Raw genomic sequence first — 20,567 nt, 5'->3', positions numbered from 1 at the left:
CTGGACACAGCTGGGGCCTCCAAGGTATCTAGTCTTGCCTTCTCATTTTAGAGATGGGAAAACTAAGGCCCACAATGGAAAAGTGACATGGCCAAGGACACACAGGTAGGGATTTGCCAGCCCAGGCCTTCTTCTATTTTAGCTTGCTGCTTTTCCCAGATCACTGACCTATTAGCTAAGCTCCTGACTTCCAGAATCCCAAAGGGCCCTTAACTGGTGGGGACAAACTTGACACTCCCCGCCTCATCCCCAAGCCCTGCAGAGAGAGCTCCTTGTGCAGAAAGATGCTGTTCCTGGGACACTGAGCACTTGCCATCCGTTCCAAAGCCTGCACATGCAAAGGATTGGCTTGAGCTTCAGTCAGACTGCTTTTATCACCCCAGGGAGCTTTGGCTCTTTGGCCACATTTCCCTCACTTCTCCCCACTCGTCACTCTGGATCAGGGTCCTAGAACACCCGTCTCCCTAGTACTAATCAGGGTAGCTAGGTGTCACATAAAATGCTAGGCTTGGAGGCAGGAAGACTCCTCTTCCTGAGTTCAAATCTGGGCTCAGAAACTTACTAGCTGTGTGACCCTGGGCAAGTCACTTAACACCATTTCCCTCACTTTCCTCATTTGTAAAATAAGCTGGAAAAGGCAATGGCAAACCACTCCAGAAACTCTGCCAAGAAGACCCCAAATGGGGTCAGGGAGAGTGGGACACAACTGAATCGACTCAATAACGGCACCAATCTCTATGTCTGATACACTCCCCTTCCCTCTTTTCTCCTGCTAGCGCCAATGCCACAACTGCTCAAATAGGGAGTGCTTATCTACCTAGGAGGGGCCCGTCCCCTATCTCCAAGAGATTTCCAGGGGTCCCAAAACATGGGCCTCATGGCTGCCTCTGCACTGTAGTCTGGGATAAAAAGGCCCTTAGGTAACAGTCAGATTGACCAACACAGACCCTCTATGTCACTAAGGCCTCAGAACTACGTCAAAGTTACTCCTCTGTGGGCCTTTCTAAATCAACTTGGTTCTTAACACAGGACCTCAAAATCTCTTTACTGAAATGATAACCCAACTATCTCAGGCAGGTCATTAGTATCCAATGTCTAACAGCAGGCAGGGTAGTTCAGTGAAAGGCTACGAGCTGGAAGGAGTCAGGAGATGTCTGCTAGCTATCTGACATGCCTTGCAGGCCTCAGCCCCAATCTGTGTCACCTAAACTGCCTCCCACCCCATAGGGTTATCTACTCGTTCTCTCCGAAATCAAGGAGAGGGACCCCCTAGGCAGGCAGCCTGAGCACAATAGGTTCTCAGAGGATGCTGAAGGGAGTGGAGAGGACACTCTCCAGCAGGCGGGGAGGGTGCTCTATGGAGGATCCACAAGTCCTCTGCTCTCAGCCCTCCCTTTCACTACCAGGGGAGCTAAGAAGCCTGTCAATGCCCTGATCCTCACAACTCTATCAGGCAGGCACTGCTATTATTCTCATTTCACAGATGGGCAAACTGAGTCAAGAAAGGTGACTCTGCCCAGAGATGACCCAGGTGCTAAGGCCTCCCAGTTTAGGGCTCCATCCAGGACCCTGCAGGGCCAATGACAAATCCCTTGTTATTTAATCAGGCAGATTCTTGGGCACAAGGAATCATCCACAGCCTTTCCACCTTGGGAGACTGTACCAACCCCATTCTCTGCTAGGCCAGCCTTCCCAGGCCACATGGAGGACAGAGACCAGGAGCCAGAGGAGGCTCCAATCCCTGCTCTGGCCCTCCCAGAGTGACTTCTATCATCTGTCACAGTACGGAGGGGGCTCAGACACTCCTCCAAGTCTAGGGATGGGTGAGGGGCTCCCTTCCTTCCCACTTTCCTCTTCTAGGAACTCTTCTTCAATCCTGGAATCCCCTTCCCGTGCAGACATTCTAGGAACCTGAGTGCTTGGGGCACCCTCATCTCTGCTAAAACGAGGCAGAAGGCAGACAGACTGCGAGGGACAAAGGGCTTGAGCTTCAGCGCCCAGGAAATGCCAAACAACTTACAGGTGATGTAGCCTGTGACTGCTGGTTCCAGGGCCAGCTTCCTGGAGGACCGTCGAGCAGAGCTGATCTTCTTCGGGACCACGGAGTCCTTACGAATCAAGAAGGCCCTGTGGGCTTGTGAGAATTTGCGCACCAGGCTCCTACGCACCGAGCACCAGTCACAGCAGGGGCCTATCACGGTCTGAGGGCTTTCCAGCAAGTCCAAGAGGAGCTCAATCTCTGGCTGGGTCTGTGTTCCTGGTGAGGAGGGTGCCCTGCCCGGCTTGGTCATCACAGCCACTGGCTGGGCTATTTGGAGTTTGGCCACAGACCCCGCAGCTTGCACCTCAGGCACCTCAGTGGGCACCACCAAGAAGGTCCCAGGCGCTGGCTCAGGGAGGCTTTCTGCCTGCTGTTTGGACATCAATTCATCTTTGCAGCCCAAGCTGACGACAGCTGTCTTGGTCTTATTTGTCACCAGGTAATTCTCAGCACTCTGCTGCTTGCTGACGCTGATCTCTATAACAGGCACAAACCCATTCACTGCTGCCAGGTTGATAGGCTTTATGGGGAGCACCATGGGCGATTCAGGGGGCGAGGAGGCTGCTGCTGCTTGGGTTAGAGTCCGACGAGGGACGGAGCTATTGTCAGCTGCCACCAGAACCAGCTTCTCTGGCTTATCTTTGCTCTGAAGTAGCTGGTGGTTGTGTCAACGACTCCTTAGTCTCTCACAGTGGGACAACCTGCATGAGACGGAAAGCAGGGCCCTAGGCACCGCCAATCTAACACCATTTGGGAAGTCCCTATCATGTGCCATGCACTGTGCTAAGGTGCTACGGATACAAAGAAAGGCAAAAACACAATGCCTGCCCTCAAGGAACTTACAGTGGACAGAGCACTGAGCCTGGAGTCAGGAGGGCCTGAGTTCAAATCCAGCCACAGACACTTCCCAGCTGGGTGACCCTAGGCAAGTCACGTTACCTATTTAATTCAGTTTCCTCATCTATAAAAATGAAGATCTTGGACTCAAGGACCCCCAAGGTCCATTTCAGCTCCAAATCCATGGTCCTAGGCCCTCTTGAGGGACCACACACCAGCACCAAGATCATCCCCTGCCCTGCCCTTGCTTCTTCTCTGGGTCTCCTCTCCCCTCGACGTCTTGTACTTCATTCCATATTTCCCAAAGCACTGAGCACGGTGGTAAGCGCTCTACCCTTGTCACAGGACCACCATTTTAATGGACAAGACCTTGGAGGCCTTCTATTTACAAAGGCCTATGTAGATGTCACAGTTGAGGAGGGGCAGAGCCAGACACTGACACCAAACCCAGGCCTGCCTCTGCTGTCCTGCCCTGCCCACTTGGCCCTGGGGCCCAGCAGCCACCTACCTTTTCCTGGTTGGGGGCTTGTTCTTATCCTGCATGGAGGAAAACTATTTCTTTCTCCGGCGGTCCCTCTGAGATGGCGTTTTGGGCATCAGCTCAGGCTCCACACTGAAGTCACTGAGGGGCAAAGAGGAGAAAAGAAGAGTCACAGAACATCTAAACTGCTCACCTCCCCATCAATGGCCCCTTTGGCCTGGAAGAGCCCCTGGGCCTTCCTGCTCGTCAGAAAGGAGGACAAATCTCCTTCTCCTCCTGTGCTATCCCTATGGGCCAGCCTCACCTACTCACCAGGGGTTCTGAAAAGGCTAACCTTGTCTTTACAGCATTTGAGAAGGTTAGACCTGGACCCAATCCAGGGGATCCGTCTAGGCCAAATCCTTCACCTTAAAGATAAGAAAGTGAGGTCCAGGGAGGCCATTTGATTTGCTCAAGCTCTTTTGTCTGGGAGCCCAGGGCTCTATTCAGGCCCCCAACAGGTTGGAGCCTCAAAGTCTGTCTGGGACTTGGGACACATTTCCTCACAGATGCAGTCACACAGAGGACAACTAAGTGGCACAGGGTGCTGGACTCGGAGTCAAGAAGCCCTGAGTTAGAATCTCACCTTAGCCACTTAGCAGCTGTGTGACCCTGTAAAATGGGGATGATAACAGCTCCTACTCCCAGGGCTGTTCTAAGGATCAAAGGAGCTAACGTTTGTAAAGCATTCTGCTAACCTTGAAGCTCCAGATAATTGAGCTTTGGACACAGCTGGTTCCATGCTGTGCCCAGACCAGGCCACAAAGGTCCCTTTAACCTGAACGGTACTTAGTTCACCCTAAGATGCCTCATATAAGATGCCATATCTGGTAGAACCCTCATCCCCGTGGGAGAGCAAGGCCCCAATCTGGCAGCCTCCTCCCCTTCCATGCCAGCCTTGGCAGTAGGTCAGGGATCCCCACGGCCTACATTGAGGGAGGCTGCATGGTCTAGGGAAGACAGAGGCCCTGGGTTCAAATTTCACCTCTGATGTTTATGACTTGAGTGACCTTGGGCAAGTCTTTGGACCTCAGGATTCCCAACTGCACAACGAGGGGATTAGACTAGAGGGGCCCTGCTCAGCTTCCATCCTTACAGCTCTAGAGATCACTCCTCCTCACCTGGCACTCAAGGACAAAGAGGGCAGAACCCAAGGATGGGAGGTAGGGAGAAGCTAGAGAATGAGAAGAGGAAAAGGGAATGGGGGCTTGGAGAGAGGGAGGGCAGCAAGGAATTATGGAATCTGAGTGTCAGGAGAAGCATTAAAAGATCACCAGGGCACATGGAGGGGAAATGGAGGAGGAATGCCCTGGGGAAGCCAGTTTCTGACACTGATGGAGTACATGAAGGGCATGTCCAGAATGAGGGGAGGGAGGTGCTCAGGCCTGGTCAGATCCCTTTAGAAACAAGATCCACTTCACAGAGAAGAGAATGTCTTGTTCTCTGGGCTTTGTACAGTGCCTGGCACAGAGGGAGGGAGAGAGCGGGGAAGGAAGGAGGGAAGGAAGGGAAGAAAAGAAGAGAGGAGGAGAAAGGAAGGAAAACACCCCAAACTGGCAGAACATTGGCAGGTGTGGAATGGGCCACAGACAAACATGTTCCTCTTTCTCAGTTCCTCTGGCTCTGCCTTGCTACAGGAGTAAGGTTTCCCATAAGGCTCTCCCCTTTTTAAATGTGTATTTCTGCCAATGACCCTTTAGTTCAAAGTCAGGGTTTGCCTGGTGTCCTGTGCCCTGGGCTAATAGCCCCTTCCTGCTGCACCCACATGGGCCCTTCAGCCCTGGATTTACCTGGACAACACCTTTAGGGCCTCCTCCTTAGAAATGGAAAGAAGCCACCAAACTCCTCCTGAAAGAGATCCACAAAGGAAAACTCCTAAGAATATTGGAGCCAAATTCCAGAGTTCCCAGGTGAAGGAGAAAATATTACAAGCAGCCAGAAAGAAACAATTCAAGCACTGTGGAAACACAATCAGGATAACACAACATTTAGCAGCTTCTACATTAAGGGACTGCAGGGCTTGGAATATGATATACTGGAGGTCAAAGAAGCTGGGATTAAAACCAAGAATCATCTACCCAGAAAAACTGAGTATAAACCTTCAAGTTAAAAAATGGACATTCAATATGATAGAGAAATTTCAAACATTCTTGATGAAAAGACCAAAGCTGAATAGAAAATTTGACTTTTGAATATAAGACTCAAGAGAAGCATAAAAAGGTAAACAGGAAAGGGAAATCATAAGGGACTTAATAAGGTTAAATTGTTTCTATTCCTACATGGGAAGATGATATTTTTAACTCATAAAATCTTTCTCATATTAGGGTAGTTAGAAGGAGTACATATAGAGAGAGGGAACAGGTGTGAGTAGAAAATGAAGGGATATCTAAAAAAATAAAGGGGCGAGAGGAATGTACTGAGAGAAAGAGAAAGGGAGAGAGAAAATGGGGGGAAATTATCTCACAGAAAAGAGGCAAGAAAAAGCTTTTACAGTGGAGAGGGAAGGCAGCTAGGTGGCACAGTAGATAGAGTACCGGCCCTGAAGTCAGGAGGACCTCAGTTCAAATTCAGCCTTAGACCAAAACTTACTAGTTGTGTGACCCTGGGCAAGTCACTTAACCCCAACTGCCTAAAAAATAAACTAAAAATAACGTAAAAATACAGTGGAGAGGAAGGGAAGGGGAGTGAGTGAACTTTACTCTCATCGGAATTGGCTCAAAGAGGGAATAACATACACATTGGGCACAGAAATCTATCTTACCCTACAAGAAAGCAGAGGAAGGGAATAAGAGAAAGGGGTGGTGGTAGAAGGGAGGGTAGATTGGGGGAGAGGTTGCTCAGAAGCGAAATACTTTTGAAGAGGGACAGGGTGAAGGGAGAGAGAGAATAGAATAAATGGAGGGAAGGAAATACAGTTAGCAACAGTAACTATGAAAAGAAAATTTGAAGTTTCTCTGATAAAGGCCTCATTTCTCAAGCATATGGAGAACTGAGTCAAATTTATAAAAATAAGAGCCATTCTCCAACTGATAAATGATCAAAAGATATGATCAGTTTTCAGATGAAGTAATTAAAGCTATCTATAGCCATATGAAAAAATACTCTAACTCACTACTGATTGGAGAAATGCAAATGAACACAATTCTGAGGTACTACCTCATACTTATTAGATTGGCTAAAAGGACAGGTAAGGTAAATGACAGATTTGGAGGGGATGTGGGAAAAATGAGACATTAATGTACTGTTGGTAGAGTTGTGAACTGATTTAACCCTTCTGTAGAGCAATTTGGAACTATGCCCAAAGGGCTATAAAGTCATGTGTACCCTTTGACCTAGCAATATAACCACTAGGCCTGTATCCTAAGAGAGAGAAAAAACAAAAAAGAAAAGCACCTATAAGTACAAAAACATTTATAACAGCTCTTTTCTGGGGGTAAAGAATTAGAAGTTGAGGGGCCCATCAAGTGGGGAATGTGTCAGTTTGGTTTGCTTCTTCTTCTTCTTCTTCTTTTTTTTTTTTGCATAATACAGCTCACAGTTGGGGGTTTGGGATATGTGGGGTGGTGTTGTGTGACTGGTGCAAAAAAAACAATAAAACAAAGATTTCCTCTTTAATTAGTGGTTAGAAAAAAATTAGCGGTTACAAGAACACCCTCCCTCCACAAGGAAAGACTTTGCTTATCTAAGAAGTTTCATCCACTTTCTGAGGCTTCTCTCCCACTCCCTACACCCCTGCCCCGCCCCAATCAAAATGACCCCATGCTAAGGAAACCTTGGCTTAAGATCATAAAATAAGTTGTGGTCTTGCTTCTGAACCACTGTCAGCCAGCTTGCACTCCCTCAGGGGCAGAGGTGATGCCAGGTCCCCAACCACTGCTCTCCCTCCCAGTACAGAGCCTGATGAGGGATGGGTTTGGAACACTTTACCCAGGTACAACAGCAGCTGGCAAATATTCTAAAACTCTCTCTCTGACCCTAAACTTGCCACCTTCCCATGCAGAGCCCCCCTAACTGGAAGAGATGGGATGCAGGAATTGAGGCCACAGTGGTTTTCTCCGTTCAGTCAAGGTTCCCCACCACTCCAACGCCCCTCTCCTCCACACAGTATATTCTGTAACACATTTGGCCTCAGGCCAAAACCCCTAACAGTTATGAGCTCCTTGCCCCCCAAATAACGTCACCCACTAACCAGGCGTCTGATGGCACTCAAAGACAGACTGAGGGTTACGACCAAGCCTTGCCAGCAGGGTTAAGTAAAGGAGAGGGAGGAAGCAGCAATCAAGCAGACCCTTAACAAGAAACAAGAAGCATCTGAACTCATCTAGAGTAAGGTGGCTGCAGATGAGCACTGCTTTGCAGATGTGGCACAGAGAATCAAAGGATCTGGGTTAGAATTCCAGCTCCAACACATGCTGTGTGAACATGGGCCAATCACTGAACCTGAGATTAGAGGAAGGGCAGGTTGGTCTAGAAAACCTTTGAGGTCCTTGAAAGTGCTTAACCCAGGGTGTCTCTGTTTAGAAGCAAATACAGAGTGAACAAAGAAATAGAGAGCAATTTCCAGGAGACAGGTAGGTGATGTCCTTGTTTGGAACTCGTGCTTTCCGTCCATCCTGTGTGGCACGGTGGGAGGAGGGGGTCTTTGGACTCGGGGTCAGGAAGCCCTGGATTCAAATGTCACCTCCCTCACTAGCTGTGCGACCCTGGGCCAACTTCTCCGTGCCTCAGGTGTCCTCATGGGCAAAAGAAGGGCACTGAACTTGGCCTTTGGGGTCCCTTCCAGTCTTAAATCTGTGAAACCAGGACTACTACGCAGTTCTAAGTCAATGCAAGCACACGTCCTACAGCCTAAAGTGGCAGTAATAACAACAATACGTAACATTTTGTGCAGGAAAGGGATTCTTGCAGGGCCAGATTTCTGGGAGGTCTGTGACTTTGTGATTTTCTACTCTTTGATTTTTACATGTCTATGGAATCGGTCCTCTCCTATGCCTGTGCAGTTGGCTTTCTGCGTGTCAATCACCACGCTGAGAAAAGAGGTTCGCAGGCTTCCCCAGACTGCCCGAGAGATCAGTGCACATGGAAACGGATGAGAGGCCCTGCTCCTGAGACCCGGGGCTGGGAAGGTATCCCAGCAGCCCTGTGGGCACCCGGCCCCTGCTCCACTCAAGCCTGCCTGTCACTAGTGACTTGCCCAGCGATCAAGGCTTGTCTGAGGCAGGAAGGGAAGACTGAGAGGAAGAGTTCAAGTCTTTCAACCGACACGCATTGCCTAAGGAGCTAGAAAGCTGCCACGCAGCTGAAGAAAGGGGCTCCTTCTTGGGGCTCGTGACCAGAAACGGCGAGCCAGAGCCTGCGGCCCCAACACCACCCCCTCTGCTCCCCATCCATAAAACGGGAGCAGCCTGGCTCGCTCCCTCGCTCCCAGCGTGGGCTGAGGGAAGAGTCGGGCCTCGATCCTACACTGGGCAACCAATCCGACCCCCTTGTTTTACAGGTGAGGAAACAGAGGGCGCAAAGGCCTGCCTCAGTGTCCCGGTCTGCAAATAGTCTCTTACGGCCCTCACGCGGTCATCGGGTGAGGCCGAGGGCCGCCGGGGTAGACGCGCTTCCGCGAGGCCGGCCCCCCTGCGGGGAGACGGGGAGCCGCCCCCAGAGAGGAGGAGGAGGCGGCCTCACCTAGCCTGCTCCACTTGGCCCGGCCCGCCTCGCCCCGTGTAGCGAGGCCCTCGACTCTGTTGAAGACCACGCCGCCGCTCAGTAGACGGGGCCTGAGGCACGAAGCAAGGATTTTCAAAGCAGAAGGCGTGGCCGATAGCGGGAAAGGCAGACCGGGCCTCCTATTGGCTCTCCTGGGTGACAATCAACGCCGATCCGAGGCGATGTCAACGCCTTTGCTTCCGCTTTTGGACCTAGAGACACCCCTGAGGGGAGGGGCGGCAGCCAAATGCTCTGAGGGGCGGGGAAAGACCAAAAGTCCGGCGTGCCTTGCGGTGGCACCGCCCCCCCCCCCGTTCATTAACACTTAGGTACCTGGCTTTGATTGACTTCTCTAGGTCTGTGTTGCAGCTCTCTCCCTTAGACGTAAACTTCCTGAGGGCAGGCACTGTTTCTCTCTTTTGATCACGGAAACCTCAAAAGATATCTGGCGGTTTACAGGCTAGATTTCTTTTGTAAGGACCATGTCTTAAACCCAAGTCACGCTGCCTCTCATTGATTGGCCACGGAGAGGTCCCAGGCTAAGCCCTGTCTAGTCATTGTGTGGGCCCGGATTGGCTCATAGTGAATGTAGACAGCAGCTGTTTGTATTGTGGCCAGAAACCCTGAGAGTCTTCCCCTCCCAGAGGATTGGTTGGTTTGTTTGTTTTCCTGACTGGTAAAACAGGCCATTCCTTTCCTTATTTCTACTTACCTAGCCTTAAGCACTGAATGGGCATTGCCTCAGTCAAACTGAGACCTGGGAAAGACCTTAGCTGAAAAAGGCCAAGGTCTCCCACTGCAGCTGGGGTCATCTCCAGACATCCTGATCTATATCTGGCCACTGGACCCAGATACTCCAGAGGAGAAAGTGAGGGCGGTCACTTTGCACAGCCCTCCCTCACTTAAATCCCATTCACTTGCAAGTCCTGGCATCACTTCCCTGATGTCATGGTCCTCTTCAAGAAAAAAGGACAAACGACAATTTGCAGGATGTTTGTCTCTACCTAGTTTCTGCCAAACTATTTTTGAGTTTTCCCAGCAATTTTTGTCAGAGAGGGAGTTGTGGTCCCAGTAGTCTGAGTCTTTGGGTTTATGCAACACCAGATTACTGTGGTCCTTTACTACTGTGTATTGTGTACCTAATCCAATATTCTCTTTCTTAGCCACTACCCAACTGTTTTGATAATTATGGCTTTATGATAGTTTGAGATCTGGTAAGGTTAGGCTACCTTCCTTCATGGTTTTTTTTTTCCTTCATTGATTCCCTTGGTATTTTTGACCTTCTGTTTCTCCACATGAATTTGTTTTTTATATATCTTTTTAGCTCTATAAAATAATTGTTTGGTAGTTGATTGGTCTGGCACTGAATAGATTAATTTAGGCAGCATTGCCATTTTTATTATATTGGTTCCATCTACCCATGAGCAATATTTTTCCAATTGTTTAGATCTGACTTTATTGTGTGAAATGTGTTTTGTGATTGTATTCATATACAATCAGTTTGTACTCATATTCAAATGGGTTTGTCTTGGCAAGTAGATTTTATATTTTATATCATTTACAGTTATTTTCAATGGAATTACTTTTTATTTCTTGCTGCTGGATTTTGTTTGGTAATATATAGAAATGCTAATGATTTATGCATTTCACTACATCTGGATGAACTAGATGGACAACCATGAAGAAATCCCACAGCACCGACCCCCCATCCACTTGGTAACCTAATAATGTTAGAAAGTCCCCAACCCTTATATAAGGACATAGTAAAACAGATGGTCTCATCTATTATTGTAACACCAACTTGTTGTCTTTGGATCACAGACCCTACAGTTCTCTAAAAGGACTACTTTTACAATTGTGTCCTGCTTTTACAATTCTCCTTGTGTCCTGGTCTTAAGCAGGGAATGTTTTCTTACTGATAATAAATCCTGCCAGTTTCATTCCAAGTACTCCCCTTTCTCCCTTGGCTGACCCCCCCCCTTGATCCATCCCTCCCTCTCCTGGGAAATGCGTTATTTATGCACCCTAAATTACCACAGAAGGCTGCTGATTGCCTATATACTCTAAGACGGCCTGAAAGGTTACCCCCAGGAAGCTGAATGTGCTGTTAGCCAGAGCCAATTCCTTAGCTGGCCTCCTATCCTTGACCCTCAGTCATGGGACGCTAAAAGCTCCCAAGCAGTGGAGAGAATTCCTCAACATAATGATTCCCTGAGCAGTTAGTAATGGTACACTGTGGGCAGGACCTGGCTTTCCATTCCTGCACTCTATGCATGGTCCTGATGGGGACTCAGATCCCCAAATTTAACTTCATTGGGACTTGCCCCTTTGATTCTGCAATCTCAGGGACACTTTGAGCAAGACTCAAAAGGTCCAGTTACACTCTCAGGTCTTGGATCCTTGCAAATTCCCCAACCCCCTTCCTTGGAATACTAATAGCTAATTAGTGTTGGGGGTTTTCTAACAAGCCTCTAATTCCCTCTCTCTGTGTCATTAAGTGAACACTATGTTTGTATTGTATTTGTCCTGTCAGTTTGTCTGTCAGTGTGTCTCTGTGTCTGTACCTTGTAAGATATAAAATGCAGGTAGCCAGAGACTTCGAAAGACTGCAGCCAGGAAAACAACAAACCTGTAAAACTCCTTTCCATGTGGGTCCAGGCCTGACCAGCCTAGACCTAGAGTTAAAAATTAGATACAAGTAAAGACATCTTAACAGATTCTGGAGGTTCTGAGATTAATCATTAAGAAGTTTACGTCTACGGGACAGCTACAACATAGGCCTGGAGAAGTTAATAAAAGCCCGGTAACTAAGTGTTAAGGAACAGGGGAGGGGGGAGGGGGCGGTGCCACCGCGAGGCACGCCGGGACTTTTGGTCTTCCCCCGCCTCTCAGAGCATTTGGCCGCCGCCCCTCCCCTCCGGGGTGCCTCCAGGACCAAAAGTGGAAAGCAAGGCGTTGACCTCGCCTCGGATCGGCGTTGATTGTCACCCAGGAGGGCCAATAAGCGGCCCGGTCTGCCTTTCCCGCTATCGGCCACGCCTTCTGTTTTCAAAATCCTGGCTTCCCGCCTCAGACCTCGTCTACTGAAGCGGCGGCGTCGTCTTCCCCGGAGTCGAGGACCTCGAGACGCGGGGCGAGGCAGGCTGGGCGTGTTGGAGCAAGCTAGGTGAGGCCCCCGCGCGTCCTCGTCCTCTCCGGGGGGGTTCCTCTTCTCCCCGTAGGGGGGCCAGCCTCGTGGAGGCGCGTCTACCCCGGCGGGCCCTTGGCCTCACCGGACGACGACCTGAGGGCTGTAAGAGATCTTTTGCAGACGGGGAAACTGAGGCAGGCCTTTGCGCCCTGTTTCCTCACCTGTAAAACGAGGGGGTCGGATTGGTCGCTCAGTGTTGGTGGCTGGCAGTCAAAGGAGGAGCGACTGGCTGAGGAGGAGGCCAGGGAGAAAGCTAAGAAGCTGGAGGAGGCGGAAGAGGCTTCAGCAGGGAAGTGGAGCAGGATGGGGGCATCCCAGGGGGGAGAGATGGAGGCCCAAGGAGGCAGGAGCAGAGCTGCCCATCGTCAGTTCCTTAGGCCTCACTGGATGAGGGCTGAGACACACCCCTTCCTTGTGGGGCAGCTAGCTGTAGGGCCAGTATGCTGGGCCTTGAGTCAGGAGGACCAAAATTCAGATCCAGCCTCAAGACTTAGTAGCTGTGCAACCCTAGGCAAGTCACTTAACTGCTGCCTGCCTCAGTTTCCTCTTTTGTAAAATTCTATTTGCCTCCCAGAATTCTTGGTAAGGAACAGATGAGGTGACCCAAGCCACGCATCATGAAAAAGAAAAGGTCAGGGCGGGGGGCACTAAAAGAGAGAGATTCCTTGAGTGACAGGAAGAGGTGGCTTCTTTCTGGGATGAGTGCTCTCCCTCACTGGCCTGTTTCTTTCTGGTGGGCTAAGCCTAATTGTTCTTTAGCCCAGAACTTAGTTCCGCAGTCAAACACATGGGCAGTTTGGACATTTGGGTTGAACAAGGATGGCTCCTGTACAGTCATTAATTTAGAGCTGGAAGGGGCCAAGGGTTTTGCTCTGCTGTGCCCGCTTCACCCCAACCTCACCTGGCCTGCCTGAATGGTCTCCCTCTCTTTCCCAGCTCCAGGAGGAGGAAAAGCGGAGGTGCCAGGAACAGCTGCGAAGGAAGAAGAGGAGCGTCTGTGGAAGGTGGCTGAGGCCCGGAGAATCATGGAGCAGGAGAAGCAGCAGCTGGCCCTTGAGAGGGAGCCCGAGAAGCTGCAGGAAAAGTGGTGAGGGCCTGCCCACTGGTCATGCCTTCTCTGCCTGTGTGTGTATGTGTGTGTGTGTGTGAGAGAGAGAGAGGCTGTGAGATTGTGAATGTGTGTCACAGGGATTGGGTGTATATGTCACTGTGAGAGACTGAGTGTGAATGAGATCCCAGCAGACCCCCGGCCCGACTCCAGGGGCTTTGCCAAGCTGTGCTTGGGCAGCAGGGCAAGTGGGCGATGTTCCAGAGTGCAGGTGAGATCTAGGCTCACGTCTTGGCTCTATCATTTACTCTCAGTGTGGCCTTAAGCCCATCCCTTCCCCACTCCAAGACTCGGTTTCTTTTCCTGAAAAGTGGGGTGATAATTGGACACTGTCATGAGACTCGCCCACGGCCTCGGGGAGCCCGAGGTTGTGGTGGTGTTGCTGGTAGCGTAGGTCTGTGGAGACGATGGGTTTTCAGGTCAGGGAGCAGTTGGGGTCAGGGAGGATCCACACGATTCTCCAGACAGACCCTGTTCTGCTCCATTTTTCCTGCACTGTTCTGGGCCCAGCTCATCTTATCTAGGACTCAAGTGAGCATCTTGATCCCTCACACTCAGCCTAGAGCAGATCAGTTACTAAGTCAAGGCCTTTTCCCTTTATCCATGTATATACCCATTGGGGTGACCAACTGTGTGGGATAATGGGGGCAGGATGTATTCTTCATCTACTCTGTTTTCCAGTGTAGGCAGCTAGGCCCATCTCCTTCACTGTTTTAAAGTCTCACAATGCTTTTAAGAGGCCTGCATTTGCAGGTATTATCCTCATCTTGCAGATAAGAAAACTGAGGCTTAGAGGAGTTAAGAGACTTGCTTATAACACAAATAGTAATTGTTGGCAGAAGGATTCAAGCCCAAGGAAGTGTTTATTTTTATTTATGTATTTTAAAAATAAGTTTTAGTAATGTCTTTGAGAGACATGCTCCCTTTCCTCCTCCCACTGAATTCTTCCTTGTGTAAAGGAAAGATAAGCTGCAACACTGTGCCCTCCACCTCCCTACAGCCAAGGGCACGAGTCCTGGGAACAAGGGATCATGTGACTCTTCAGTCCACATTGTCCTTTCCTTCCACTTTTCAGCTGACGCTTTCTGTCATCAGGCCTGGTCTTCTCCTGGGTCTCCTTCTGTCGGTACCAGGTCAAAGGAGTCTTCCCGGGTCTTCCTGAATGTCTCACTGGTTATTTCTGGCTGCATGATAATATTCTATTCCATGCATAGATCACAATTTGATTGGCCCTTCCCCCATCAGCTTGCTCCTTCTTTGGTAGAGATACTTCCACCATGTCAGTGTGGTTCCAGCCTCTCCCCTTGTAGATGTGGCCTCTCTGTAGTGTGGCTGAGAGCCCTTTCATTCATGCCGTGTGGCCCCATCTACACTGGGTGGGGCAGTTTCCACACCAGGTTCCCTGCTCTGACGAAATTGCTGGTCCAGATAAGAAATTCCATCCATATACTTATGCATCTCTTACATTAATCATTTCGTTTAGTTTCAAAGCACTTACGTCAGGGTCTCATTTGGTCTCTGCACCATCTCTGTAGGGTCTTCCAAGTGCCTGAGCCCAGGGGCCTGTTCAGAGGCCTTAAAGAGGTAGGAGCGCTCTGGTGGGAGGCAGTGCCAGTTCCCAGCTCCTTCACCAGATGTCCCAGCTTGGGATAACTGATGGCACTGTGGTACTGGAGAGAAACACAAGGGCTCAGACACCTACCTTCCACCTTTCCTCTGCCAGAAGAATGTTTGAGAACGTTCTTGGAATAGATACAACAGAAAATACATTTCACTGAGCATTTATTAAGTGCCTACTATGTACATGACACTGTTTCTAGGTACTGGGGCTACAAAGACAGAAACAAACCACGTCTTGCCCTCTGGAAGCTTACATTCTACTGGCTTCCTTTGATGTTTCTCCTTTTTGCAAATCCTCTGTCCAGTTGCCACCAGCAGCTATAGAGTGATGTGTTAAGCCCTGGGGATAGTGGCAGGGTAGGATTTGGGTGAGGGTCAGCCCTCTGGCCCCCTTCCTGCTGGTGACTAATGAGGTTGGGTGTTTGGTTTTCAGGGAGCTGCAAGAGAAGAAGAGATTACTGTGGGAACTGGAGAAGAGGAAGAAGGTGAGGCACTGGGTGGGGATGGCCCTTAGTCTCCTCATCTGTGCACAGACGGGTCCTTGGGCGTGCTACAGCCGTCCCCTTCTCTCCATGGCCCATTCTGAGGCTGCTGCCCTGGTCTCTTGGGCTTTTTCTGGGAACTGGGCACAGGGTGGGGGCAGCGCCTTAGGTGGGTTTCCAGGACTCACTCGTGTGCTGCATTGGCCCCAGGAGGAGTGTCACCATCAACAGCAAGAGCCAAAGAAGCTGCAGGAGGAGCAGGAGAAGGCCAAAGGATGCAGCAGCTGCTGCCTGGGTCAGTAACACATGCTGGAATGTAAAGGTGGATGTGCAGGTGAGGCCCACCTGTGGCTCCCTGCCCCCCCTTCTCACCTGGCAGGGCCATACAGGTGCTAGGAGGTGTGACCTGCCCAGAGCTGTAGAAAGGCAGGCTCCAGGAGGCTCTTAGGCCACTAGCCAAGCCCACCCTGGCTCCTTTTCCAGTGCTGGGGCAAATGGTCATTCAACCTCCCAGGGTCGGGAAGCCCATTACTTGCTAAGGCAGCCTGTTGTGTTTTTGGACAGCTCTGAATGTCAGGAGGTGCCCAGAGTGACCTCTTTGTGGCTTCTCCCCATTGCCATTGCTTCTGCCACCCTGCATGGACAGGAAGAGACAGACCCAGTGTGTTGCCCCTTAGCCTTCTCTCCTCCTGGCTCAGTGGTCCCAAGTCCTCTGGCATTGGATTGCCCTTTTCTGGGACTGTCCAGCTTCTGGTTGTAGCCTGAGCCTAGGAGGGGGGCAGAGACCAGAGGGCACCAGTGTTTCCTCCTTCGTTTCGGAAGCCCCGCCCACCTGCCTGTCTTGGGGCATTAGCAGCTCTCTCTCTTCCTGGCTTTCTGGAGTGCCATGGTCATTTGGCTGACCCACACTGAGGTTCCAGTCCCCTAAAAGCCCTGGGTCCTTTTCACATGAGCTACCGTCTAGCCACGCTACCCCCTTACAAAGTTGGATTGTTTGGGGGCTAGCGTGGTGAATGCCATGTGATGGCTATAGCCCAAGGCTATGTTTGAGACCAGTGGGGGCTAATGACAAAACAGTGAGAGAACACTGGATTGGTCTTCAGCTATCAGCATGGAGCATTAGCTGTGTGATCTCATAGCTTCTCTGGGCCCCAAGGTTCTCTTCTGCAAAATGGGGTAGGAGATGGACTTAATGACCCCTGAGGTCCCTCTAGCTCTAAAACTCTGAACCTCCCACTATTCTGTGACCTCAGAGTCTCCCTTCTGGACCAGCCCACCAGATGGACCAAGCCCTGCTTGGTCACTTCAGCCTAGGCCATGCCTCAGCTCTGTCTGCAAGCAGTGGCCAGGACCAGACTCCAGTTTCTGTACCATTTACTGAGTTTAGCTTTTTCAGTCAGCGGAAGGTCAAGGCCAAAAGCTCCCTGCCTCTCAGAAGTGTCGTCAAAGGTTTAGCTAATGATAGAGGGCTACTCGCATCAAGAGGAGGCTGTCTCCATCTTCTTTCCCCTTTATCCTCAGCGATCGGTACTTGGTCCAGCAAGAGATGACAATGCCCCACTAGCCCGTGAGGGCCAGCTTATAGAGGAGAGGTCCACACATTCCCAGAAAATGTGCCTTCGGGCTCTGCTGGGCACGAGACAGACTCCTCACAAACCGTGACTTCTGTTGACGTCATCGTCTCTATAGACATTCTCTCCTCTGAGACTCCCAGCAACCTTGTGCTAGGGGCAGAGTGTGAATTATCCATACTTAACAGGTTAAGCAACTGAGCCTCAGAGAGGTGGACACATATCCTGAGTCTTAGTCCTGGCCTGTGGCCACTGTGGACTCAGTCTTCCTCATCAGTCTGGGTGGTGGGGGAAGGGTTTGGACCGGATCATTTCAGAAGGTCCTTCCAGCTCTGGCAGCCCAAGGTACCCTCCAGTATGCCAAGAAGAGATAAAAAAGTCTCCTTCCTTCTTCAGAATCTAGTTTGCAACTCTTATGAAATGACCCCACAGGACCCCGCAGGAGGCCCCAAGAACAGCTATGATAACTATGGCATGGATCTTCATAGTGATGACTCCACAGATGATGAGAACCAGCCCCGAAAGCCTATCCCGCTTGGGCCAGCGGTAAGTGTAGACTCCCATCTCTTAAACAGTTAGAAATGTCTTCCCTGTTAAATTGGAGTGTAGTCTATTAAAGGAGAGCAATGTCTAACAAGGGTAGAAAGTAGGCTGGGAGCAAGTTGTGAAGCTTGGCCTTTAAATGCCAACAGAAGCTTCTATTTGACCTAGAGGCTAAGTAGGGGAGGGATGTGCCCTGTGGGCTTTAGAAAATCCTTTGAGGGGCAGCTAGGTGGCCAGTGGATACAGCACCGACCCTGGAGTCAGGAGGACCTAGGTTCAAATGCGGCCTCAGACCAGACACTTGACACTTACTAGCTGTGTGACCATGGGCAAATCACTTAACCCGAACTGCCTCACTAAAAAGAAAAAAAAAAGAAAGAAAGAAAGAAAAGAAAAATCCCTTTGTAGTCTTGTGGAGGATGGGTGGTGGTGGGGAAAGGCTGGAGGCAGGGAGACCAATTGGGAGGACACTGTGCTAGTGCAGGTGAGGCCACGAGGGCCTGCATGAACTAGAGTGGCGCGTGGCAGGACCTATGTCAGATAAGGTGGAAATAGGAAGTATAAACTTTGGCTACTGATGGACCATGTGGGATGAGAAGGGAGTGAGGAGTTGGTAACACTGAGGTTGTGAGAAAATTGGGCAGTACCCTCAACAGTAAGGGGGACGTATGGACTAGGGGAGACGGAAAGAATTCTGAACATTGGATATCCCGAGTTTGAGATGTCTGTGGGACATCCTGTTTGAAATATCTGGTGTGCAATTGGTGATTTGGGGCTGGCACTCAGGAGAGAGGTGATGGCTGGGTACATAGCTATGTAGACATGGTAGTTGAACTCATAAAAGCTGATGACATCACCAAATGAGATCATATGGAGAGAACAGGGAAGAGGGCCCAGGATATAGCCCTGGGGGATATTCGTGGTTAGGGAGCACGATCTGGAAGTAGACTCAACAAAGAAAGCTGAGACGGAGAACCAGGAAGGGAGAAGGCACCTAGTAGTGCTATCAGCCACAGAGAGATGAAGAAAGGTAAAGGTCAGGGAAGGATTGTTTGGTTTTGTAGTAAGGACACTGCTGGCCATATTGCAAGAACTGAGGAGAGGAAGGGGGGCAGTGAGAGTCTGTCTTTTTAAAGGAGTTTGGCAGAGAGAGGGGAAGGGGAAGAGAGGTGTAGCGGGGCAGGCTCTCCTAAGGTGTCTTCAGGTATAAGGGAGACAAGGGAAGCAGCCCCACTGGAGAGGGAAACAGAAAAGATTAGAGAGAAAGGGTTGGGAAGAAGGCATCTGGAGAGGACTTTGTCTTGCTGAGCAGAAGGAACACCTCCTCATAGGAGATGGGAAGAAAGGAGAAGCTGGGGCCTGAGGTCAGAGGCCTCAGAAGGGGAGAAGGGTAACTTTGGGGGGAGGAGGAGGAAGGTTCTTAGCTGTGAGGACTCATGGTACCAGGGGTGATGTGGGAGGCTTGAGGAGAGAAGGGAAGGTTTGGAATAACCTTGAGGGGGCAGTCATCAGTACCTTGGTGGCATCTCCCTGTGAGCCTCCTGCTCTGGCATGACTTCTGTCTCTTGCCACAGGGTCCCAGCTCAGCCAGGCCATCATTCATCAGTACTACATGCCTCCTGACATCGACCAGCTCTTTCGGACCATCCCCAGTACAAGACTGGAGGACATATTCGACGAGAGTGAACTGCATTAGCACAGGCGCACTGGCTCGGCTGACTGGCATTCCCCACTGCTGCCGGGGCCCAGACACTTGTAGGCATGTTGTATGGCCTGAAGAAGCTGTGAGGAGGGGCTGGCGAGGTCCCTCGTGGCTCTCACATGAATTCAGAATGACTGTGCATGTGTTTAAGAATTGAAGTTGTTTTAGTGTAGGCAAACACAAAGGCGAGTTTGGAGCCAAAGGCCTTTCTAGAGCTGCAGTGGGAGCCAGGCCTGGGGGCGGCAGAGACCGAGACCTCAATAAATTGCGAGCGAGCTTGAGGGCCAGCAGCGCTTGAAGCACCCACACAATGAGCTGGGAGCCCCCTACCTATACATAAGTGCTAGGTAGCTAGTTCAGGCTGATGTTGGGCTCCAGAGTTTTGAGGGTAGACTAATAAAATGTTTTTCTTGGCATGATGTGGAGTTCTTGCTGTTGGGGAGGTTCTTGGTTCTTGCTCAAGGAGCTCTGAAGCCTGGCCTGGGCCAGCAGCAGTGCCAAGGGTGGGCTGGTAGGGGAGATGGAGTCGTGGGCTTGAGGCATCAGAGTTCGGCGGGTAGCTGGACTGGCACTGCAGTGACCGGCTGACCCCCAGGAGCAGGCAAGGAACAACAGAAGGTTCTGAGATGCCCGTCCACCCTGATGGCCCATGTTCCAAGGATCTGTCTAGCTCTACCTTTCCCTCCCGGCCCTGACAGTCCATGTCCTATATTCTGAGGCCCCTCCCAGCTCACACTTTCCACGTTCTCTCCCTCCCAGTTTGGGCCACTTGTGAGTCCGAGGGCCCAGAATTGGCCGAGGGGCAGATGGGCAGCCAGGGTTCAGTGGGAATTGTTCAGAAACTCTTCTAATTTAGTCAAGAGTGTGGATCAAATGGGGGCCCATCTCCAACTGCAGCATCTAAACTTGGAAATGTTTGTGCCCTGCTGGGGGAAGAGTAATAATACCAATATCAATGATATAACAATAGTAGCTCTAGTCCTTATGTCTCTCTAAGGTTTGCAAAGCACTTTGCAAAGGTTGTCTCTTATCCTCACCACATTGGGAGTAAGTGTTATTATCCCCATTTTTCAGATGGGAAAAACAAGTCAGGCAGCAGCTAAGTGAGTTGCCCAGGGCCACATGCAGCCAGTACGTGTCTGAGGCAGTATTGGAACTGGAGTCTTCTTGACTTAAAGCCCAGCACTCTTCATCTGGCTGCAGATACCTACTCTTTGTGTAACCCTGGCCAAGTCACTGAAGTGTTGTTGGCC

At 50.5% G+C, this 20,567-nt stretch overlaps 1 protein-coding gene and 1 long non-coding RNA gene across 2 annotated transcripts; one reads left to right on the top strand and one right to left on the bottom strand.

The window, feature by feature from the left end:
* Positions 1 to 1,856: 1,856 nt before the first annotated feature.
* Positions 1,857 to 9,155, bottom strand: LOC110204355 (uncharacterized). Its single transcript, XM_078148666.1, has 4 exons — positions 9,078 to 9,155; positions 5,189 to 5,246; positions 3,387 to 3,500; positions 1,857 to 2,742 (listed from the first exon to the last, which is right to left on the bottom strand). The coding sequence occupies exon 4, from the start codon at positions 2,577 to 2,579 to the stop codon at positions 1,857 to 1,859; it is 723 nt and encodes a 240-aa protein (XP_078004792.1). The 5' UTR covers positions 2,580 to 2,742; positions 3,387 to 3,500; positions 5,189 to 5,246; positions 9,078 to 9,155.
* A 2,839-nt stretch (positions 9,156 to 11,994) lies between these two features.
* On the top strand, positions 11,995 to 17,596 carry LOC144455390 (uncharacterized). The gene is made up of 5 exons (XR_013484123.1): positions 11,995 to 12,264; positions 13,225 to 13,375; positions 15,450 to 15,501; positions 15,709 to 15,793; positions 17,466 to 17,596. It is a non-coding gene; the product is annotated as an uncharacterized LOC144455390 (long non-coding RNA).
* The last annotated feature ends 2,971 nt before the right edge of the window (positions 17,597 to 20,567 follow it).

The sequence above is a fragment of the Phascolarctos cinereus genome, unplaced genomic scaffold (genome assembly GCF_003287225.1).
Source record: "Phascolarctos cinereus isolate Bilbo 61053 unplaced genomic scaffold, phaCin_HiC Scaffold_297;HRSCAF=896, whole genome shotgun sequence".
In the NCBI taxonomy this organism is placed as follows: Eukaryota; Metazoa; Chordata; class Mammalia; order Diprotodontia; family Phascolarctidae; genus Phascolarctos; species Phascolarctos cinereus.
The sequence above is the reverse complement of the archived record's forward strand: the minus strand, read 5'-3'. Positions and strand labels throughout refer to the sequence as shown.

What these genes read in the sequence shown, in the direction of transcription:
- LOC110204355 (XM_078148666.1), bottom strand. Translation starts at nt 2,579, where the DNA reads ATGGTGCTCCCCATAAAGCCTATCAACCTGGCAGCAGTGAATGGGTTT.